At 31.4% G+C, this 14544-nt stretch overlaps 2 protein-coding genes across 2 annotated transcripts in view; one reads left to right on the forward strand and one right to left on the reverse strand.

Annotated features, from left to right (window-relative positions):
* The window catches only part of LOC107621689 (protein CUP-SHAPED COTYLEDON 3), a gene marked incomplete in the record, with an annotated part of 4046 nt that extends 1549 nt beyond the window's left edge, over nt 1-2497 (forward strand). Inside the window, 2 exon segments of the mRNA XM_016323706.2 lie at nt 1-219; nt 1626-2497. Coding sequence (XP_016179192.1) covers nt 1-219; nt 1626-2231 — 825 coding nt within the window.
* On the reverse strand, nt 7505-13588 carry LOC107622837 (golgin subfamily A member 4; the record flags this gene model as incomplete). Its single annotated transcript, XM_021114861.1, is given in 15 exon segments — nt 7505-7809; nt 8287-8420; nt 8625-8686; nt 8776-8856; nt 9442-9597; nt 9668-9832; nt 10079-10141; nt 10304-10366; nt 10446-10499; nt 11522-11578; nt 11677-11745; nt 12444-12557; nt 12636-12707; nt 12894-13021; nt 13533-13588. Coding segments are annotated over 14 exon segments (1231 nt in total), but the record flags the coding sequence as incomplete, so codon positions are not given.

Below are 14544 nucleotides of genomic sequence, written 5' to 3' on the forward strand. Positions count from 1 at the left end.
AAGTACCCAACTGGGGTGCGAACGAACCGAGCCACAAACACGGGGTATTGGAAGACCACCGGAAAAGACAAAGAGATCCTTAATAGTGTTACATCGGAGCTAGTTGGGATGAAGAAAACTTTGGTTTTCTACAAAGGAAGAGCCCCAAGGGGAGAGAAGAGTAATTGGGTCATGCATGAATATCGCATTCATTCTAAATCCACCTTTCGAACAACCAAGGTATAAATATAAACAAAAAATATTAATTACTTAATATTTCTGTAAATGATTTTTGTTTCTTTTATATATATATATAATGAAACTCAGTCTTTCAAACATGTAGTAAAATGCAAATAAAAATAACGTATCTTTTATGACAAAACCCTACCCATCTTCTTCTTCCACTAAACTCCAAGAAGTGTCCGCATATCATACCATATATTGCAAATTCAAAAAAGCAAACAATTATTAGTCAAGAACCATAACTTAAGGGTTAATTAATCCTTAAGAAAAGATGGCGACTGGTTTTATATTTACTTAAACATGCTATTTTAAAGTTTTTTCAGGCTTAAAATTTGGAAGAATCAAAGGTGAAGCTACCTTGGTTTATATCTCTTTTTCTTTTTTTCTTTTTTTTATTCTTTGTCTCTTTCAAATATATAGCATTAATTGACTACCTTTTATTTCAATTCTTTTAAAATTTGTCCATGTCGTTTCATTTTTCTTTAACCCCAATCGAACATAGAATCATTATTAGGTGCTAAAATAAAATGTTTTATTCTCTTCAGCAATTTATATCACATAAACTAAAATAATTTTATTATAAACATTCATTAATGACTACTTATCATTCAATTAATACATCAATGCACAAGTTATAATTTACACTAAGAATACCTACTAATTTTTCTCAAACATATTCCTAATATTAAGAGTTTACTCTATTTCGGTATACAAACAAGAATTTAATCAACAAGAACCAAATTGTAAATTATTTGCTTTAAATTTAATGCTACAGAGTTAATAATCTAAAATTATTTTATTTAACTTAACATCTATAATTTTATACATTTATAATTTTATACATATAATATTTATAATTACACATTTATTATATCTAATATTATGTATTTATTTTAATAATAATTAAAAAATATAAAATAAGAAAATAAATGAATTAAATAAACATCCAAAAAAGCAAGTTATGGCTCTAAAACAATGTCTCCTAAATATTTTTCTTATTCTATTATTAGCTAATTAATTCTATTACGAGAGCTATATTTCATATGTAATTCAGGAAAAGAAATTGTGGTAGATTAAAATAACGAACTATAATTAAATTATTTTTGACTGATTTAAAATAATTTTTTATTATCTCTTAAATATTTAAATTTTAATCACCTTTATGCCATGTTAATGGATCAATTTCCCCAAAGACTTTATTTAGACTATTTATTGAAGGAAGAAAAATGTTCTCTAAAAATCATCATAAGCGTCTTTAATAGTCAATATTAACAATTCTGGATGAACATTAACAACCTTTGATTATAGGTGACCATTTTGATGGAGATATAGATTAACTGTCATTAATATTCAACATAACAAACCCTAACATGTAATCCTACACCCTTTTGTGATATATATAGCAGGATGAATGGGTGGTTTGCCGTGTGTTCCAGAAGAGTGCCGGTGCAAAGAAGTACCCTTCTTCCAACCATGCAAGTAGGGCAATGAACCCTTTCAACCTTGAAATAGGTCACCACAATATTGTGCCGCCGCCGCCAATGATGCAACTCGGAGACCCCGCCGCCGCTCATTTCCTCTATGGAAGGAACTATATGAATACTGCAGAGTTAGCAGAAGTAGCTAGGGTTTTGCGTGTTGGTACTGGATCAACCAGTACCAACCTACCCGGGATGCAGCCTCAGATAAATTATCCAGTGGCTGCATCATCCCCAGGAGTTGGATTCACAATTTCAGGGCTCAATTTAAATCTAGGAGGCGGAGGAGGCGGAACAGTAGTGGCCACAACACAACCAGTTTTGCGGCCCATGCAGCCGACTCCTCCGTCCCAAACATTGGGTATGGTTCCTCATCATCAAGTTCATCATGATGTGAGTTCCAACATGATTTCTGGTGCTGAGAATGTGGGTTACGTCAATGAAATAAGCAACACAAATGGTGGTCATGGAAATAGGTTTATGGGCATGGATCATTGCATGGATCTTGATAATTACTGGCCTTCCTACTAAATAAAGGAGAGAGACCCTACTTCATTTTGTTTAATTAATTATTATACATAATTTAGTGTTATAAGCTAAGTTGGATAATTAAGCTACGTAAAACTTTTTTCTTTCTTCTTTTTTTTTTTTTAATTATCGTGTTTCTAAGTTTAATGCAGGTAAAGAGACCTTGCAGTATCAAAGTGAATCTTGTTCTTATTTGGAGTTACGAAACTTCTTTAATGTTATTGCTTTTATCTAGTCAATAATGCTACGTATAGCAAAAAATTCAATCATTGCTTTTGGGATGAGTGGTATCATCTATAGTATTAGAGCGCTAGATCCGAAAGGTCAAGAGTTCGAGTCTTGGTGAACCCCAAAATGTTCATTTTATAACTCAATACTCCATTATCTCCCTAGCGGGATCCTAAATAAAAATAACTTTGTTAAGTAACCAATTAAAGGTGCCAATTAGTAAAAAAAAAAAAAATCATTAAGAAAATAAAAGAAATAGAATTGGACCTTTTTTAAATTTTTTCTTTGGATGGAATATGTAATAATAATAATAATAATAATAATAATAGTGATTATAACATATCAGTTATAGAAATGAAAAAATTGCATTTGTGTCTACATAATAGTATTATTATTATGATGATTGGTAATAAAAGGAGGAGAATGAAAAGAGTCGTACTCATAATTTGATAAACAGATGAAATAGAAATAAGTGTGTAATAATTTTGATTATTTATTTGCTGGTGTCTACATATTACATTAAATACAATTCTCAAGTGAGTTTTAAATGTGTATATATAGATAGCTTTTGTAATTGCATTTTAAAGTTTAGCCTAACTACTATTTAGAGCAGGGCCTATAAGTTATAATACAATATATAGATGAACTTAATTAATTGATTAAATAAAAACTTATAAACTCTAAATAATATTACTGTTATGCATGTAAAAACATGCGTATGATATTCACAACAATTTTTGTTTTGGGGGTTTTCAAATTTCAACTACACTATAAGGTCCAGCTTGGGTAACCAACTTAATTAAGCTCCTTTTAATAAAATAACTTAAATAATAAATAATTCTATTAAAAGTAACTTATAAATAAGTTATTTTGTGTTTGGATTTTTAATTTTAAAAGTGCTTATTTTATAAAAATGTGATGAAAAGTAAAAGTATTATGAGAGAAATCATTTTTTTTAACTTCTCTATAAGTTCCTCAATAGCTTTTTAGAAAATTGCAATTTAGTTTTGAAAATTGCACCAGACATTAATACTACTACTTTTCATAAGACCATCTCCAGTAGGGAACTCATCTCAGTCCCTATTTATGACCCACCTGTCATAAAATGTAACTCCACATCAGCTTTTGCGTCATAAACGATAAATAGGAATTCAAAGCATCTCTCTCTTCTCCATTAGGAGGAACTAACTTTAGTCCCTGTTGTGGTCCCACTTAATTAATTAATTAAAATACTTAAAATTAATGTAATTAATTTTTTTAATAATATTATTTAAATTTATAAATTTAAAAATAATTTACTATTAAAAGATATTAATATTAAATAAATTCATATATAATTATATAATTATTTAATTATTTCAGATTTTATATTATTATTTTTTTAAAATAACTTGTCAAATGGCAAGTTATTATTGGTTAACTTGAGTCCCTGTTTAGAGGGACTTCCTCACCTTGAGACCCGTGCGGGAACTCATTCCTTCTCTCCTCCAATGGTTAGAGTTTCTATGTGTCAGAAAAAAGTGAAAGAGGAATTCCCCATTATAGGTACTCTAAGTCAAAAGTTAAAAAAAAGTTACTTCTAAAATTTTCAAATGGACCCTAATTAATTAGGGAGAAATAATCTATTTTAAAAATGTCTCAACTGATGTGCCAACATATATATTCTTACCAATAATTATGATCTTGATAATTAAACATATGCTTTTAGAATTTAATTTGGGGTTAAATAATTTGTCTGACAAATAAGCCAGGTTTAATTATATTGTAAGTCTTTATATATAATTTTACTAATCTTTTAGCATGGATACTGGATACACTTTAATTTGTTAAAGTTTGATTAGTACGTACACCCTATATTCTATAACAACCATTCTAAATTATTAAGTATATACTAAAATCAGTCATTAAAATCAACTATTAATATAAAATATATGCTAAAATATAAAATATATATTAAAAATAAGTTAAATTACATATATATTTATATATAAATGTATGATAGCTCATTTTAATATGCAAATAGCGCATTTTTATACATAAATATGTATCAATGTATCATCAATTGAACTTATTTCAAAAGAATCACAGTCTTAGCTTGCTTGACCGTATAACGTAAATAACATTGTAATGTATTATCCGGTTTCGTAGAGCGGTAGAGCCACATTAGTCACATCTACCTTAACCATCTCTTCATATGCCATGTAAATCAGTTTAATAATGCTTTTATTTTTTGGTTGTCTACGATCTCTTTAAGGATTAATCTTTTATGGATTTGAACTTTATTTAAAAATTTATTATTGGCCAATAAATTATTACATATATAAAATAAAATTCAAACACCAACACTTATTTAAGCGAACAAATAAGTTGATTTTTTAAACAATATTTATGTACACATTGATCTGTAACGTTCACCGCTTAATTAATAAGTTAATACTAATACTTTGAAAGTCCAATAAGAATGCCAAATGAAACAACATATATCTGCGCTCAGTAGGAATAGATGTCTATCCTAATGTTAACTAACTCTTTAATTTAACAAGATATGAAGATACCCCCATTAGTAATTCTTTAATTTTATAATTTATAAAGACTAATATTAGAAAATACCTTTATACTATTTTGAAGAAAATACCAAATTGTGTAAAATATCTAAGTACACTGTATATAATAACTACTTACTAGGACTGGAAGTGAGTCGAAATAAACCAAGCTCAAGTTCGACTAAAAAAAATTGAGTTTGGCTCACAGTTCGCCTCATTAATAATCGAGTTTATTTTTTAAACTCAAGTTCGACTCACCGAAAACTCACGAGTTGGCTTAAATAATAGGAACATAATTTATAATTCTATATTAATAATTATAATTTTTTTATTTATGTCTTGCATCAAAATTATATATAAAAAATAAATATAAAATTTTAAATAATTAAGATCATATATATATATATATAATTGATGCAGCTCACAAACTAATGAGTTGAGTTACTTATCCAAACTCAAACTCGACTCATTTAATTTATGAGCTCAATTCCAAACTCAAACTCGACTCATCAGTTCACGAGTTCAACTTATTGAGCTATTAACAAATCGAACTCGAGCTGGCTCATGAACTAACTTGACTCACTTCCACTCCTATTACCTACTATGATTTGTTATTTTAGTTGCATCATCCTTTTCCCGTACAATTTCCTTTAAACTCTAGAGAAGTATTATCAAGAGTGTTAAGCGATCCTCTTTTGATATTAAAAGGTTAAAAATTTTATTAATACTTAAAAAAACTTTTTTTTTTTGAGGTATCTCTATTTGAAATATCAAAAATTAATCACTTGATTAGAGTTATATTTAAGAATTTGTTAATGACTAATAGATTTTTGAATCCATAAGGTGAGATTCAAATTTTCGAAACTTGTTTAAGACAAATAAACTAATCACTTGACTAACCAAAGTCCGTTAAAAAAAATTATATTAGTAAAGGAAAATATAATGATATATTACTCCTGTCATTTCTCTAAATTTTAACTCGATACCAAACAGTAAACACACCGTGAAAGAGCTCTTCACCACACTTAGAGAAAGGCCCAGGAAATCAATTTATATTCTAAGTTTTATATAGGCTCTCTTAATGGTTCAGCCTAACAAAGTTTTGCATATGGCCCATTTTGTCTACGCCCTTATCCTTTTGCGTCCTTCTTAATGAGCACATCTTCCACAGTGAACTCATTTAATGTCTGTGAATTTGAACAAAAACATATATAAAATCTAAGGAAACTCTTGATTGTACCTGATGTAGTTGCATATATTGTAGCATATGTTGTTGTTGTTGTGGGTGGGGTTGTTACCCGGCCCATTCACCTGCACACCAAAAAAATGTCTGTGATTCGTTTTTAGAATAGACACTAATTGACTAATTGTGGGTCAAAAACATACAAAATTTTCCCTAACGGCCTAATCTATATAGGAAAAGAAATTGAAATCTCCAAAAGCATAGGAAAAATGTTATAAGCTATTTTTTTTTATTTCCCAAACTTTTTTATATATAATATTTTAATGATAATTGTTCACTCTCCTGTATTATTAGTTTTACATGATAAATCTAACTGTACACTAGTTTAAGTTAACGAAAGAAATAAATTTCATTCATATTTTATTTAAATAGCATAATTTGTAAAGTATATTTGATAAATAGCATCATTTCTAAATACATTTAGTACTTGATAAGAAAATTATGTTTACCCTGTTCGAGGATATTTTTTATATATGACGTTTACTGCTGGTTTTTAAATTGGCACATACCTCCTTTCTTTGAATATATTTTGAAATTTGTATTTTACCTTTCCCATTTTAAAATTATTATAAACTCGTGAGCTGCGAAGTATAGCAATAATATCTTATGTACATACTCATATGAATGTATATTTTCAGAAAGCCAAAACCGAAAAACTCTTCCATTTTCCAAAAGAAAACAGACAACTAGCAAGAAGATTTCTAACAAAATTCCAAATCGTCACGCATAATTTCACTAGATAATTGGATCAAGAAATTTATTCTAATCGTGACAAATGAGAAAGGACAGCACATTAGATAATTTAGCTTATGGATTTTTCCTATAGTGGTACATGGTTCCTGCCCCAAGAGAGAAAAGGGTTAAAACATTGTCCAAGAAAATTGTAATCATGGCCAACAGTGTGTTTTGTAAACACAAACAAATGATAGCAGCCAATATTCCAATAAGCATTCATTATCTAAAGCAATCTCGATCACTCAACTCCTATGTACCGCAAGCTATTCCGAACCAGATTAAATTATTTGATGACTACTAAAACATGATTTTACCTTCTAATTAACGAATATACAAACTAGTGTTTCATAGCGTGTGACCCAATAAGAAACCTTAATGGGGGGTTGAGAGGCTAGAGCTTAAAACTTAGTAGTTTCTAAGCATATCATTAATCAAATATAACATCAAAGGTTTTCTTTTCCATTACAGAATAATTTGTGAACTGAACACTAGCATAATCATTTAATTATGAAAAGGAAAACATGAAGTGATAGTGAAGAATAACCCATGAATTAGTTTCTTTCAACTTCTAGTTCTAAAAGCAACCTCAATAAACATACATGATGTGAAATATATGAAGATTTTTCTCCGAACAAAAAGGGGGAAGGGGTGAAATAACAAATATAACACAGCCATAATACATGAATGCCTAAGCACATCGTATGCCCAACTCTAACCTTCTGAAGATCCCTCAATGAGAAACAAAAAGCTAAAATATTCAAAGCCCGCATAAAATGGAACAGGTAAAATATCTGGCCCCCAAGATAAGTCCATGTGAACAGGTAAAAACAATCTGCAAGAAAAGAAACTCTCTTTTTACGCATTATATTTAGCTATGGCTAGCAAAACAAGAAATTAAAAAGACAGAGAAGTGCAACTCCATAATATACAGTAAATCTGTTACCCTTCTGTTAGCCAATTAAGATAGTGCTTTGCAGTAGCAAAGTCATAGTTTCCTACTTACAATTATGACAGTCTGTAAGAAACATGTTTCAATTAACATCCACATGACTCCATTTCCCTGAATAGCATAAGATGATGATAAATCAAACTTATTCACCTAGTCTATCAAATATAGCACAACACCAACTACAAACTAGAGACGATCTAGGATGACCATGGAATTAATTAATTCTATTTCAGAGATGCAAAGCAAATCATACCAGAACCAGAGACATAAATAACTTAGGAAATCGATGAAATATCAATGCTTGCTTTTTATCATGCAAAGACACAATATAATCTTCAAACTATAATAGAAAAAAAATACCTAAATCTGTCCCAAAAAAAAGTAGGAACGAACATTGTGTTATCTACTTGTCGGGCTGATCTGGATGCCCTCGTTTAGCTTTGCGTCGAGCATTCTGAGTGTTTCCGGTTCGAGCAGGCTTCTTGGCTTTTTTGCTGAAGCAGAGAAACGAATTAGTAACCACAACTTCCAATTCTTGTCATTTTTCTTAGTGTAAAACTTCTTTACATGTTCAACCACTCAGAATTAATAAACTTCAAACAAAGAAAAATACAAATCCAAATATCAAGAGAACACACATATCAAGCGATTAACAAAAATTAAATCAGTATATGATCTTCAGGACATTCAAAACTGACCAGAAAGTGGCAGATAAAACTCTAGCCAGTAAAATAACAGGCAAGGCCAAAAGAGCAGAGGCCTGCAAGTTAACAGAGTTTTTGTCAAACCACGAAATCAAATAAGTCACTCTCATCGAAATTGGTCAGGACACAATCATTTGATGCATACCGCAAACCATTCCAATTCTTTAGTAGCAAGAGGCCTAGTAAGCTCGTGCTTTTTCAGTGTCTCCTGGACAGTTGCTTGGACCTTGACAGCAGAAGAAAATAACACTCAGAAAAGCAATATACATGTTATCAAACTTATACAATGACTACTTTCAGTATTTCATTATTCTGCAATTTGCCCAAAAAAGGTGAATAGATCTCATTAATTGTGTAGCAATCAAAGCAATGTTGCTCTAGGCACGAAGACTAATATGGACAGTAGAGACTCAGGGAACTAAACTTCAAATTTTTACATATAGCATTGCAACAAACAAATAGGAGCTTGAGACATTTTTCATCAAATCTGTTTACAGTAACATTAATACAATGTCATGTCATGGTCTCCGAACTCGGAAAAGGTTATTATAGTGTAGTATTCAAGAAGAGGCATATTGTGACAGATGGTCACACCACAACCAGAATGAATAACCTAAATCTGCTGATGATGCAACTTGGCTTTCATTGTTATTATTTTTTAACAGGATGGCCTAAGCCTGATTGTAGAAGTGAGCAGCTATAACTACATGTATTGCTCTTTACACATGTGAAAAACAACAGAATCATCTATAACAGCAATACTCAGCAGTTAAAATAAATAAATGTCATCAGATGCGAAAAGGCATGAAACCTGGCTATGATATGTAGTGGCGGAGTCCATGAACCTGCCATAAGCATGAACAACATGTTTTGTATAGGGCTTCAAAACCTCTTGTGCTTTATCAACATGAGGCTTAGCAGCAACAGCAACCTGATCAATGTATGGCTTGCTCAGCCTTTTAGCTTCCTGTCAACCAGTAAAGAGTATTTTCAGAAACAATTCAACAGAGCAAACAAAACCAAAAATTAAGACCTACCTGATAATAAGGATCTACAAATTCTTTCGCCTTACTTGCATGAGGAGCAATTGCATTCTTTGATGCCTCATAAATTTCAGTAGTTTTTGTAGTAAATAATTGCACATGAGGTTCAGCATTCGTTTTCACCACAGACCAGTGTTCCTTAACAGCCGGGATCCATTTCTTCATGTGAAAACCAATACAAGTGAGAAATAATATAATTAAATTTACTTGATTATTTACCAAAGTAACAACAAAAAACAAGGAAAGGCAAATGGATCTCAAACTACCAGAGGAACAAAAACAAACAGATCAATATATTCATCTTTAGCCATAGGGCACAGTAGTTGGAGTTATACACCACTTAAAAGTGCTGCTGCACTTAATCCATACAATGACAAGTATCTCCAGGCAGTGCAGACTACTTACAGTTGTGATTGTTTCCACATGAGGTTCAGCCCATTTCCCAGCTTGTTCCTTTTTCTCTTTAGCCTAGAATGAATAGGGAAGATGTCAAAATGAAGCCAGTAGGATCTGTTTCTAGTGGCCAAAAAATTAGAAAGAAAAAAGCCAGTATCTGTAATTGGGTAAACTAAATTATCATAAGAGGTACCAGACAAGAAAGTGTGATAAAACTAGAAAACAAAGTAGTACCTTTTGAGTAATCACCTCCCAAGTAGGTTTCCCATGTTTATCCCAATGAGTTTGAACCAATGACTAACAGAAAAACAAAATTCTCATTACTTCTGAAGAAGGCTGTATTATTTAAATCATAAAGCACACAATATGAACTCACCCTAGTTTGGACATAGTGTGCAGCAAGCCAAGGTGGAAGCCAAGCACTATGGACCTGATTCATCAGCATCAGTATGCATCAATAAACACATCACCAATATAATCTAAATTTCATAGCATATTGAAATACTTTATCAACTCTCATAGCACTACAGTTGTAGGCAGTTGATGCTTACATAACCATGTAAAATCTCATTCAACTAAGTACAATGTTTCAGACCAGTTTTTTTATTTAACTATTTTAAAATTTGGACCTGGAAATTCCTTATACTAGTGTCATCAAAATAGAGGGAAAAAAGCCAAGAAAGAAAAAAAAGAAACAAGAACTGTGGTAGAAGAATTTCCACTTAATTGGATAGAAATCCTCTACAAATTATTCCTTTTTCACAAGTCATAAATCTCAATCTCCCAAAACAACTCTTGGTCTGGGCCCAAGTATATGATTTTCATTATCTGGTCATATTACAATCAATCAGTATATTTCGAGGTGTTATTATACTCCCTTTTAAACACTTCAAAAACGACCAGAACACTTACAGCTCTTGGATGGTGGATACCACATAAAGTCTTTGGTATCCTGTAAATACATATGCTTAGGAGTGGTTTTTTCCCCCCTAAGAATTACGCTTCCCACAAATACATCCAGAAATTACCATAACAGGCAAACAGGGTTCCAGTAAAAGCAATCATCTACATATATACAGCCATTTTTTGTCACACAAAATAAGCTTAAAAGCAGACTAAACAGAGAATTCGATCAGTAAATATTTATTTCCAGCATTTGTCCTCCTGACGTCGACATTTCAAAAGACAGCCCTGACATTTTACCTAAACTAGATGAACTTATTCAAACTTCCACTTCTACAAGGTTTTCTTCATTTAATTTAACAAAAATTGCACAATGAATTAAAACCACCTCAATATCAGATCAACAGAACAACTGATAATTGGCAACTTGGCATGGATTAATTTGGAGGTTTTAACTAACAGGCACAGTTTATACACATGTAAGGAAGATAACATGGTTTGAACACAAGGAAGAAAGACGGCAGAGTTTGTTGTCAACCGAGGTTTTACCTCTGTTAGTTCTCTTGCTTTTGAAGTTGCCTCAAACTTAGCCTTCATCATCTCTTCCTAAACAATAATATTCGAGGGAAAAACATGACTTCATCAAAGTCAAAATCATCAACAATCTTGAACAACATAACAAGACCAACTATGTATTCATATACCTCAGCAACTTTAAGAGCGCGTTCAGTTTTACGAATTTTGGTCTTCTGTTCCTCAGTTGTCTTTTGAAACTGCGGCACAACCCAGGTCACCATATATCATCATAAAAAATTGTTATTATTATTAAATTAAACTGACATGAGTACAGGACACAACTGCTGGAAATACAGAGCAAATCATCATGACGCATTTGTGCAAGTGGTTGGATTCAAGAGCTTTAATAATTATTTCTCTTACAATAGTTGTCAAATATCCGATATATTAGTGACATAGCATTATTATGTAGCGGAAATTTAGCAAAACATGATAAGTTGCAATGCACTATTGATACCTTGACCTCCTCTCAAGGTTGTCAAATATCCACTATATCGTCGCCATAGCGCTATTGCATAATGGAAATTTAACATTGCATGATGATTGATAACCTTTAGTCTTCCATTTAACTTAATACTAGGAATGTAGATTGTAGAATCATTCAAAGCCAACTGACAATGCAGAAGATGAAGATTAACTTGTAAATGACATGGAGCACAAATCTACTCGCCCCCATCCCAATGATGGAAGAATTGGATGCTAGGCCACCCTTACACATTGGATATTAAAGGGGGAACGATCTATTCCTCAAAAAGATTAACTTGTTTCCTACAAACCCAATGTAGTGAAATGCAGAGTAATGAATGAGGAAAAGTACTTCGAAAAGTGTAAATTATAATGTTTGGTTGGGATGTAAAAGCAAAGCATATACCATCTGGCCAAATGTAGAACTTACATCTGCTAATTTTGAGTCCAACTGACGAATTGTTTTCTCAGCCTCGGCTATCTTGATTTCCCATGTCAGCTTCTCCTTGTTTTTTGTCTCCAATTCACTTTTAAGTTTGTCCACCTGAATTGAGAATTTCAGAGTAAGCTCAAGAACTATGATCATATACGTGACAAATTCTCCAGCTCATTCATGCATAACCTGATTTTGCAGTTCACCAGCACGGGCATGAGCCTTCCCAACCTGCTCCTCAGCGTCCAATGAACCTTTTTTCTGAGAAGAAATATTAATTTGGAGTTAGTTTTAAGATAAAAATAAGTCAAAATGCTCCATGAATTATATTAAATTATTAAGTATGAAATATAACTAACAATTTTTCACCTATTAATTAAAAATGAAAACTAAGGAACACAATGAGCAAATTATTACCACAAAAATCTATAGTCCTAAACACCTCACCTGGAGAGAAGCAACCTCATTCTGCAAGGACTCAATGGTGCTCAGTCTTTCTTGGATAACTTTTTCCTTTTCTGCAATTATCTCATCCTTCTTCTTCAGTTCATGGGATTTTTCACTGATTTTCGATTCTTCAAAACAAAAATTAGGCACCACATGTATTGGCCATCAAAAAGTATTAAGAAAAATAAATATATAAAACCAAATCTGCTTTTAAAATTATCTCTTCATAAAAACTACGGAAAATGGCAACTTGCTCGGACATCAAACATCAACAAAATCCATAAATCGCTTCTCAAAACACAAAAATTTCGTTTCCTTTCAGTAATTCTAACTAAATTATTAAGAAATGATAACTAAACTAAATCAGAACGCGACAAACACAACGCCTCACTCACATCACTGTCCTAATAATATAGAAATAAAAAAATAAAAAAATAAAAAACTGATCACAAGCTCTGAGTAACCGAACGGCGTAACTACCAAATACCAAGCTTAAAATCAACGCAACCGAAAGGAAATCAACTAATTAATTAATCCATTTCAGTAATTGTTTAATTAATTAATCAACTAATTAATCATCAAATCAGAATCATAACAAAAATAGTAAGTAAATAGAGATAAGAGAAGAGAAGAACAAACCTAGGTGTTGGATCTTGGAGTTCAGTTGATCCAGTTGAGCAGCAGCAGCGGCAGCGGCGGCGGCACCTCCGTCGACGGAAACATCGTCGGCGGAGGCGGCATCGGCGTTAACGATAGAGGAAATTAGGGTTACAGAGAAAGCGAAGAAGAAGAAGAAGAGAAAGAAGAAGTTCTTAAGAGGCGCCATGAAGAACACGATGATTTGCTTTGCCGCCAACAAAACAACAAAGCGTAATTATTCACAGCGCCACAACTGAAAAACAAAATAAAAGAAAACAAAATAAGAAATAGAAACCAGAGAAGAACAATGAATATATACTTGTAAGTGTGTTTCTGTTTCTCTGGTTTGTGATGAAGAAGATTGATAGATATTTAAGTAACGGTGCGGCTCAGTTATTAATCATCCTTCTTTCTTTCTAAGCTAGGCGAAGCACCCAATGAAACTCATATCTGATTAATTATATTAAATAGTGTTAAATCTCTAAACAGATGATAATAGAAAGTAAATCCATATTAAATTAGATGTGTCTTTTTTCCCCTTGCTATAAGCTTACTCTAAGAAGATAATAAGTATTAACTGCTTAACCAAAAAAGGGGAAGTTTAATATTAAGAAAAGAAACATATGTGGCTGGATTAGGAGGATTTGAGGAGGCCGTGTGTCTTTTGGAAAGGAATCCCATCTTTGAGAAAAGAAAATAAAATAAAGTGCAATCAAAACATGTGGCAAGCGAGGGACACACAAAATCTGCAGATCCCCAATAATAACTTTCTTTTTTATTCTTAACACAAAAACTGTTTGAGTCAGGAATTTTTAATATTTTTGTTTATTATTTAATTAGTATAAATATTAAATTATTTTTAACAAATAAATTTTATTAATTTATATGTACAAATTTTGTAAAATATTGGTACAAATTATATTAATTTATGTATATAAAATTTTAGTAAATATATATATAAAATATATATTTTTTGTGTGTAAAATACTTATAAATATGAGCATAAATTATT

Source organism: Arachis ipaensis, chromosome B10 (assembly GCF_000816755.2).
Source record: "Arachis ipaensis cultivar K30076 chromosome B10, Araip1.1, whole genome shotgun sequence".
In the NCBI taxonomy this organism is placed as follows: domain Eukaryota; kingdom Viridiplantae; phylum Streptophyta; class Magnoliopsida; order Fabales; family Fabaceae; genus Arachis; species Arachis ipaensis.